This window comes from Sorex araneus, chromosome X (genome assembly GCF_027595985.1).
Source record: "Sorex araneus isolate mSorAra2 chromosome X, mSorAra2.pri, whole genome shotgun sequence".
NCBI classification, from domain to species: Eukaryota; Metazoa; Chordata; class Mammalia; order Eulipotyphla; family Soricidae; genus Sorex; species Sorex araneus.
This window is the reverse complement of record NC_073313.1, coordinates 263,870,367-263,880,179: the sequence shown is the minus strand read 5'-3', so window position 1 is coordinate 263,880,179 and position 9,813 is coordinate 263,870,367. Positions and strand designations below refer to the sequence as shown.

The 9,813-nt window shown below is 44.8% G+C and overlaps 1 protein-coding gene and 1 pseudogene across 1 annotated transcript in view; both read right to left on the bottom strand.

Moving 5' to 3' along the window:
• Nucleotides 1-271: 271 nt before the first annotated feature.
• Nucleotides 272-3,113, bottom strand: LOC129399668 (uncharacterized; annotated as a pseudogene).
• Nucleotides 3,114-5,284: 2,171 nt separating this feature from the next.
• The window catches only part of LOC101546556 (nuclear autoantigen Sp-100), a 73,580-nt gene continuing 69,051 nt past the window's right edge, over nucleotides 5,285-9,813 (bottom strand). The window contains exons 24-26 of the mRNA XM_055123558.1: nucleotides 9,458-9,529; nucleotides 8,963-9,106; nucleotides 5,285-7,685 (exon numbers count right to left, since the gene is read on the bottom strand). Of these exons, the coding sequence (XP_054979533.1) occupies nucleotides 7,605-7,685; nucleotides 8,963-9,106; nucleotides 9,458-9,529 (297 nt within the window). The 3' untranslated portion in view covers nucleotides 5,285-7,604. The remainder of the gene's footprint in view (nucleotides 7,686-8,962; nucleotides 9,107-9,457; nucleotides 9,530-9,813) is intronic.

Here is a 9,813-nt window from a genome sequence, read left to right as displayed (position 1 = left end):
TTTTTTCCCACTCTGTAGGCTGGATTGTCTCTTCTTTTGCTTTTGTTTGGAGGGGGGGGTCACACCGGTAACGATCAAAGGCTACTCCTGGCTCTGCACTCAGGAATTACTCCTGGCAGTGCACTAGGGACCATATGGGATGCTGGGGATCGAACCCAGGTTGGCCGCATGCAGGGCAAACACCCTCTGACTGTATTATCGCTCCAGCACCCTGGATTCACCTTCTGATATACAAAATTTCTTAATGTTGAGAGGTTTGCTTTGTCACTTGTCACTTGTCGTCCTGTTGATCTTCGATTTGCTCCAGCAGACACCAGTAACGTCTTCATTCGTCCCTGTCGTGTGCTAGTGTAGCCCAACGGTATCTGCTTGCTCCAGGAACAGGGAGAGCCTCAAACCGTTCATCAGGGTTTTGATGAAGAAGTCTGACCATCTCGTTGGTGGGCGGCCACACGGTCTTTTGATGTGGAATCCAGTCAGTAACAGCTCTAGTCCAGAGGTCGTCTCTGAATCGCATTATGTGTCCGGCCCATCTGATTTTTGATGCCTTGGCAAACAAGACAACGTCCCTGATTCTTGACCATCGACAGAGGTTGGAACTCCTGATTCCTTCTCTCACTTGAGTGAAACATGATACTCCAAGCATAGTTCTTTCGATTCCTCTTTGGGATACCCAAATAGCATTCTCATCCTGTTTGTGAAGGGCCCAGGTCTCTGAGGCATATGTTAGTGCAGGAAAAATGGTGGACTCAAAAAGATGTGCTTGGAACCAGAGGTTCTTTGTCCTCTTAACCACTGCTTCGACGCTCTTGAAGGTGTTCCATGCTGTTCTCTTCCTCCTGAGCAGTTCTGATGCCAAGTCGTTCCTCATGTTGAGTTCTTGACCCAGGTACACATAGCTGCTGCATTTGGAGATGTTCGTTCCATTGAGAGCAAATGGAATGTCAGGGACTAGTTTGTTTTTCATGAACATTGTTTTGGTGAGATTCAGCTTCAGTCCGACCTTTCCACACTCGCGGTTGAAGTCAACCAGCATTTGTGCCACTTGGCTAATGTTTAGCGTTATGAGAACGATGTCATCAGCGAAGCAGAGGTGGTGTAGTTGCTGACCATCTATCTTCACTCCCATTCCTTCCCATTCCAGTTGTCGCATGACATTCTCGAGGGTGGTACTGAAGAGTTTCGGTGAAATGGTATCACCCTGCCGAACCCCTCTCTTTACGTCAATGATCACTTCCTTGTAGAATGGTGAGATCCTGGTGGTGAATCCGTAATACAGCTTGCGAAGGATCTTGATGTTCTGAGTTTGAACGCCTTGTTTGGCTAGGGCTTCGATGACCGCTTCAGTCTCAACAGAATCAAAGGCCGTGTTTAAATCGATGAACATTAGACAGAGCAGCATCTTGAACTCTTGTGAAACTTCTATGAGCTTGGTCACTGTGTGGATATGGTCGATTGTGCTGAATCCTTTTCAGAACCCATCTTGCTCACATGGTTGTCCTTTGTCTAGTGTTCTGCTTATTCTATTCAGGATGACTTGAGTGAACAACTTGTAGGTGATGGACAACAGGCAGATTGGGTGATAGTTGCCGATGTCGTGGATGTCTCCCTTCTTGTACAACAGAACGGTCCTACTGGTTTTCCATTGGGACAGAACCTTGCATTTGGACAGGTAGTGTGTGAAGAGCTGAGCCAGTGTATTGATGAGTACTGGCGGTAGATTCTTCAGGTGTTCAGGTCTGACCTTGTCTGGACCAGGTGCTGTACGAGTCTTTACCGATGAAATGGCTTGTCGGATTTCGGAAGGGAGGATGTTGGGAATGACATAGGAATCCTGTGGAATTTGGTATATGGGCAGGTGGATGTGGCTGTTGAAGAGATCTGAGTAGAAGTCATGAGTAATCCTCTCCATTGCCCTTCTGGAAGATGTGATAGATCCATCAGGACGTTGGAGGGCAGTAATCTTGGTCTTGTAGTTGGCGAAGGACAGGCGAGCATTGTGAATACTATTCCTCTCTTCTGCTGCATAGGCCAACACTGCTGCTCTTCTCTCTTTGAGGTCTTCCTTTATCACTTCTCTGCACAGCTTTGCGAGCTCGGACATTAGCTTGTGGTTGCCTGAGGCTCGTGCCAAACCACGTTGGCGAATGAGCTTGAGAGTTTCTGAAGACAGGTGTCTGTTTGTGGCTTTCCCACTCTTGGCATTCTTCACACAGTCATGGAGGTGCTGAAACAGTTGATTGTATTCCTTGTCGATGTTGTCAATGATGGCATCTTCCCATGTTGCTGCAATAGTGCCAAAGATCTCCCAGTCGGTGGTCATTCTGGGACTTCTCTTCTTAAACTTAAACTTTGCAGACCTTTCTCCCTGCTCTGTGAAGTAAAATTTTTGCACGAAGGAGATGGTGGTCCGATCCCATTTGGAATTTTGGAACAACAGTGACATCAGTCAGGCAAAACCTTCAATTGAATATGATGTGGTTAATTTTGTTGTGGAACTGTCCACCGGGAGACTCCCATGTCCAACGTTTAGATTCAGCCTTCTGGAACTGTGAGTTACCATGGATGGTCTTGGTCGACATGATGAAATCAAGTCTCTCACCCTGATCGTTCCATTCCTGACCATGGGACCCAATATGGAGTTCTTCAAGCAATCTTCTGGGTCCTATCTTGGCATTAAAATCACCAACAATAATATTGTAGAAGGTGTGGTCTTCTTTATAGAACTTCTCCAGCTCCATGTAGAACTTCTCAATTTCTTCTTCATCGTAGTTGGATGTTGGTGCGTAGACGACGAAGATAGAAACTGCCGGCAGTGAGTGAGCCACATCTATTCAAGCGTAATCGTCCCATTCGGGTTGTTAGGCATTCGAATGAATCAACACTCATGGCCAAGTTCGTGTTGACAAGCACACCAACGCCACCTACATCTGTGTTGTCGCTTGTTCCGACAACAGTTCTTCTCCAATGTCGAAAATGGCGTGATGTGATCGATGCCTTCTTGTTTCGGTCAGACAAATGATGTCATACTTGATCTTCTGTGCTTGCACCATCAGGTCCCTGATGGATGCTTCCAATGCCAGTGTACGTGCATTGAAAGTACAGACAGTCATTTTAGTCTTTCTTTCTTTTGGCAGTCTAGTTCGTCCTTGAGATTTTATCAGCCTCTCCTTGCTCATTCTTAATGCTGCCGTATTGGGGGCTCTTTTGGTGTCAGGCGGATGAGGCCCAATGTTGTTACTGTTTTTGGCATATTGAATATGCCACAGGTAGCTTGCCAGGCTCTGCCATGTGGGCAGGGTACTCTTGGTAGTTTGCCAGGCTCTCTGAAAGGGATGGAGGCTTTTAGGGCGGCCTCCAATCGCTCTTACAGGTGTTCTCATTTGAAGCCCATCAAATATGGTGTGAACATTATGGAAAATTTTTCCATAATTTTGGAAAATTATTCCATAATGTTCACACCAGGTTTACTTTAATCTAATTTTTCCTTGGTTGCTTATGAATTTGGTGTCATATTCCTGAAATTATTGCCCAATACAGTTTCATGAATATTTCCTCTTCCCCCACAATTTCTAAAATATTATAGTTTAGATTTTTCATGTTAAGTATTTGGTGTTTTGAATTAGTTCCTGTAGGTGAAGTAGTGTATGAGTTGGACAGCATTCATTTGCATAGGCTAGCCAGGTTCCTGCCACTGTTGATTAAAAAGACAATTCTTTGCTCATTGTGTGGTCCTGGTACTTTCTGAAAATCATGTATATGAGAATTTATTTCTGGACTCTTATATTTCATTGTTATCTATACTATTTTATATATATATGTCTTTATGTCAGCCCATATTGTTTTAATGATGATAGCACTGTAGTGTATTTCAAAGTCAGATAATATGAGTCTTCTAATATGAGTCTTCCAACTTTATTCTTTTTCAATATTGTTTTGACCCTTTGGAATCTTGCAACTCCATATAAATTTAATGATTTTGAGGGTCAGAAAGATAGTACAAGGGTTGTCACCCTTGTTTAATTCCCAACCCCAGATACAGTTCCTTAAACATTGCCAGGAGTGAATCCTGAGCAGAGTCAGAAGTAAGACTTGAGTATTGCCAGGTGTTGTTCCAAAACAAAACAAAACAAAACAATTAGGGAATAAATTCCTATATTTCTGTGAAAAATGTCTTTGGAAGTTTGATGGGTGATGAAATGCTTTATATTTCTTTGGGCCATATTGCGTGCTAACAATGTTAGATCTTCTAATCCCCGAACATAAAGTCTTCATCCATTTATTTAGAGTTTATTTAATCCATCCTCCCTCCTTCCCTCCCTGTGTTTCTTTTTTGGTGGGGGGAGGGGGTTGAGACACAACTGTCTATACTCAGATTTACTCCTGGCTCTGGGTTCAGCTCGATTACCACCCATGGTAACAGGGATTGGAACCTGGGTTGAACGCATGCTAGGCAAGAGCCTGAGTGCTGTACTGTGTCTCTGACCCTTTCTTTCTTTCTTTCTTTCTTTCTTTCTTTCTTTCTTTCTTTCTTTCTTTCTTTCTTTCTTTCTTTCTTTCTTTCTTTCTTTCTTTCTTTCTTTCTTTCTTTCTTTTTCTTCCTTCCTTTCCTTTCTTTTCTTTCTTTCTCTTCCTTCCTTCCTTCCTTCCTTTTTCTTTCTTTCCTATTTTTCTTTTCTTTCTCCTCCCTCCCTCCCTCCCTCCCACTTGCTTCCTTCCCTTCCTTCCTTTACCTTCCATATTAAGGGTATGAACCATTTTAATTTTTGAGTGTGGTAAGACATTCAATTACTCCAGCCCCACATAGGTAAAGGGTCATCCTTTCCCTACTGAAATGCAGTGTGTCTTCATTCTGAATCTGGGGGCCAAGTATGTTTGGTTCTCTGCTCTACTGATCCGTAGCTCTTTTAGCCTCTATTAAATGTTTTCATCCCTGTAACTTTATAGCGAGTTAATATTTTTATTCTTTTAATTTTTTTATTATTTATTTATTTATTTATTTTTGGGTTTTGGGTCACACCTGGCGATGCACAGGGGTTACTCCTGGCTCTTCACTCAGGAATTACTCCTGGCGGTGCTCAGGGGACCATATGGGATGCTGGGATTTGAACCCGGGTCAGCCACGTGCAAGGCAAACACCCTACCCACTATGCTATCACTCCAGCCCCTGTTTTTATTCTTTTTAAAAAGCTTGTCTTGGCTGAACTTGGCCTTTTCATCTCTAGTTTATTGATATTTTAAAATCAGTTTGTCTTGTGATAGGTATGGGGTCAGAACTATGTACATGGAAACCATTATCAACGGCACTGTAAATCACAGAACCTCAATAAAGTTTTTAAATACTAAAAACAAATAAAATAAAGTCTGTCAATTTCTATAAAAATCTTGCTTTAATTTTTGAAATTAACATTTAATTGAACTCTTGCCAACCCTCAGAGGTCAATGTCAATCGACTTTCACATTGCCATGCTGGGCATCGGAGACATGGGATTACAGCTGGCACTTCCCCAGGTCCCAAGATATGGGGTGACGGTGGCGATGGCTGGGGGTGATGCTGTTGATGGTGGGGGTGATGGGGGTGATGGTGGTGATGGTGGGGGTGATGTTGGTGATGGTGGGGGTGATGTTAATGATGGTGGGGTGATGTGAATGATGGTGGGGGTGATGGTGGTGATGGTGGTGATGGGGGGTGATGGTGGATGCCAGTGAGGTCTGTGATAGAGGTGCTGATGCTGGTGATTGTGGTGATGATAACTGTGGGACACAGTGATTGGAGTGCTCAAGTCTGGAGGTGATTATTTGCCCCAATTTTCCTAAATTTATGGAAATTGGATCCCGTGATGAATTGGAGAAAATTTATACCTTGACAATATTTATTCTTCAGTCCACGAACATGTGTTTTTCCATTTGCTTTGGGCTTCTTTAAAATCTGTTGGTGTTTTGGAACAGAGTAGCTTTCCTGTCTATTTGTTGTTAGATGTATCTTAATTACTGAACTCTCTCCCAGATTTTGAAAATGATATTTTTTTTAATTTTTAAAGATAATTTTATATTAAATTAATGTTGTGTTATGAACTTTCAGGCTTCACGCATGCACCATTATAAATCAAAGTCTGTAACACTACATTAAGTTTCAGACCATTTTTGCCCTCTTGGTGCCATTGAGTATGGGGTGGTTTATCAAAAGACTTTACCAAAAAGAAAAGTTTGAGGACCCAGAGAGATAGTTTGTCAAACTTTAAAGTACAGGCCCAGGGGCTGGAGCAACAGTACAGTGGGGAGGGCGTTTGCCTTACATGCGACCAGCCCGAGTTCAGTCCCCGGCATCCCACAAGGTCCCCCAAGCACCGCCAGGAGTGATTCTGAGTGAAATTACTCAGGGTAGCCAGGAGTAACCCCTGAGTATCACTGGGTGTGACCCCAAAATAAAAAAAAATATATATATACACACAAATAAAAAATAAATAAAGCACGGGCCCAGAGAGACAGTCCAGGAGTTAAGGTGCTTCTTGCCTTTCATGTTGCCAACGCCCAGAGCCTCATCTCATCTCCCATGCTCCGAGCCGGAAGGATCCCTCAGTGCAGAGCCAGGAGCAGCTACAGAGTATGACTGGGGGTAGCCTAAGGCCCCAAATCCTTTTTTTCCCTTTTGTCTTTTTGGGTCACACCCAGCTATATTCAGGGATTACTCCTGGCTCTACACTCAGGAATTACTTCTGGTGGTGCTCAAGGGACCATACAGGATGCCAGGGATAGAACCCGGGTCCGCCGTGTGCAAGGCAAATGCCCTACCCACTGTAGTATCACCCCGGCCCCAAAGTCCTCAAATATTATTTTAACTTTACAACGATCATGAATCAAAAGGCAATACAAATGTTGGCAGCCCTATCTTTTGAAGGGGAGGTTTGGGCCACACCTGGTTGTTCTCAGGAATCGGCCCCTGGCGTGCTCTGGGTACCCTACGCAGTGATGGGTATCAACCGTAGCCCTGTTTTATTCATGAGGAAACTAAAGCACATCAATGTTTAGGATATTTTCTATCCTCTCACTTTGCAATGCGAAATAGAAATTTTAGAAAGGTGGAAAGAGAAGATAATCATGGCATTTCAAGCCTGACTCTAGGTTGTATGAAGGATCAGGATTTTTGATACTTTCTAATGCAAATTAGTTCCAAATTAGTTCTCCTCTCATTATTTATAAATCCTATTGACATTGAAAACTCTTCTTCTTTGGACAGACTTATTAGGAGAAAAGGATATTTGCTCAGAAAAAAAAATCTTGATAGGCAAAGGTAGCTCTAGAAATTTCTGTATTAAATTTGGTAGTTGTCAGATGACCCACAAGTTAAATCCTTTTGTTTCTTTTGCAGTTCTGGGGATCACACGCAGGGTCTTAAGGTGTCCTCTACATTGAACCGCATCCCCGATGAAAAGAATTTCCAAAGTAATCAATTTGTCTGTTGCATGACATAGTCTCTGAGCATCCACAGGCTAAATGAGATGTTTGTTGTTTGTGGGAGCAATTTCTGGTGCTTCAGGGGTTCTGGACGAGACAGAAGCTACTTTAGGAAATAAGAGGCTCAGACTGAAAACTCTTCTTGTTTCTCACTGAATTGAAAACATGGCTTTGAAATTGTCCTCAAAGTCCTTCTCTAGTTGAAATCCCAGAGTGACGATATTTTGGTTCTGGAAAGACAAAGACAAAAATGATCACAGTCATTGCCATTGCTCAGATAATCTGAAATTTCAGTTTAACCATTCCAAATGTTCAGTAAGAATTAATTCAGCTAACAGTAGCTGATACTTCATGATCGCTTGGATCATTGATCTTTATTGGGGAGGCAGAGAAGTCCCTCCCAAGATAGACTGCAGGGGCTGGAGCAATAGCACAGCGGGTAGGGCGTTTGCCTTGCACGCGGCCGACCCGGGTTCTATTCCTAGCATCCCATATGGTCCCCTGAGCAGCGACAGGAGTAATTCCAGAGTGCAGAGCCAGGAGTAACCCCTGTGCATTGCCAGGTGTGATCCAAAAAGCAAAAAAAAAAAACAAACAAAAAACCAAAAACCAAGATAGACTGCAGTCCAACTTTTCATCAGGAGAATGTTTTTCTTTAGATGAATTTAAAAATCATCTCATTTTTAAAGCGTTGGTTATTTCCTTTGTGAGCACACAAATATTACTTGTAACAAAACAACAGCACAGAAATGTCTAAGGTAGATGGATGGCCTCTTTCCCCTTTATTCGCACCTTTGAGGGAATCCTTGTTCGCTTTTGACATGAAACTAGGAAATTCAGATCTGAAGAGATGATGCCCAAGACTTTGAAACCTGAGAGACCTGATTGAACAGCAGTTGCCTTAACACAGATGGGCTGGAGAGACAGTGCAGGAGCCAACCAAGCCTCTTGCCTTGCACTCTGCGTCCTGACTCTCGGTCAGCGGTGTGAGGACGTGGCTCCGTGTTGGAGCGCCCACTGCCTTGCATAGATGAGGCGTGGGTTCTCGTCCCAGTATTCCCAACACCCAGTAACCTGTGGCCCCCAAACCACAATGGGTAGAGGGTCCAACAGCAGCATGTGTGATCCCAGGCACCACACATGCTCAGTGATAGTGATCCTGAGCACAGAGCCAGGAGAGCCCCTGAGCACTGTGGGTGTGGCCCTAAACCCTAAACTTCACTAGAGCTTCTGTTTCCTTGCGAGGCAAATGTCCGCAGAAGCTCCCTCTGTAACAGGGAAACAGGAAACGTCCTCTCTAGGGAGGGAGCCAGCACCGAGATCCTGGGAAGGCAACGGCGCCTTCTGATTGGTTGTTCTGCTCTAGAGGTCAGATTCCTTCCCATCGGGCTGGGTGTCCCATCTAACGCCTCTGACTGGGAACTGAACTTTGACCCCATCCAAGAGAAGGGTAAAGTGAGTGAACCGAGAGGAAGAGGATAAGAGGACGGCAGGGGACGCCACCTACCTCGTAAAACGTCTTGTAGTTCTCGACAATGAGCCGCATGTCCCTCACAAAGGCTCCCACGTGCAAGTACTTATTCCGACAAAGCTTATCCTTGATCGTGTTTAAACACAGGGACCAGGACTCGTCCTGCTCGTGCTCTCTACTCTGTGGGCAAAGGGGTGAGCGGGTAGGCGGTGAGTGGGGGGTTCCACAGGGCTCCCGACTGAGCCGTATGCGCCCGCTTCTCCCTGGGGGGGGGTCTCTGCTGGAGTCCTCAGCACCCTAAGCAACAGCCTTAGGAGTTGCCACCAGGACGGGCACGCAGTCTTCTTGGACCTGCAGCCTCAGGGCTGGGAGGAAGCAGCCCCCCACCCCTCTGTGGTAAGCCCCCCTGCAGCCTGGACGGCGGAGAGCTGGCTCCGCTGAGACACCAGGGAGCACGGAGAAAGGCACGTGGGGTCCCTTGCTCACATCACAAACGAGACAGACACGTGGGGCCTTGTTGCTGATACTTACATGATACGGTTCTTGGACAAAAAAGGAGCTTTTTGCATTACTATATATCATCAAGAGGAGGAATTTACATTTCTGCAAGAGAGATTTTACATGATGAGAAGTTTGGAGGAAATGAGCTCGTAGAGTAAGAAAGCTCAGCTCCCCCTGCACACACCAACCCCCCCCCCAACACACACACACAAACATGGGTTGGGGTTTATTTGCAATAAGGACTTTGCTGTGAGGGTTTCTAGCATCCAAACCTCTAGAAACAGTTCTGTACTCAGGAACTACCACCAATACACACACACACACACACACACACACACACTCACACACACACACGCACGCACACACACGCACGCACACACACAGCA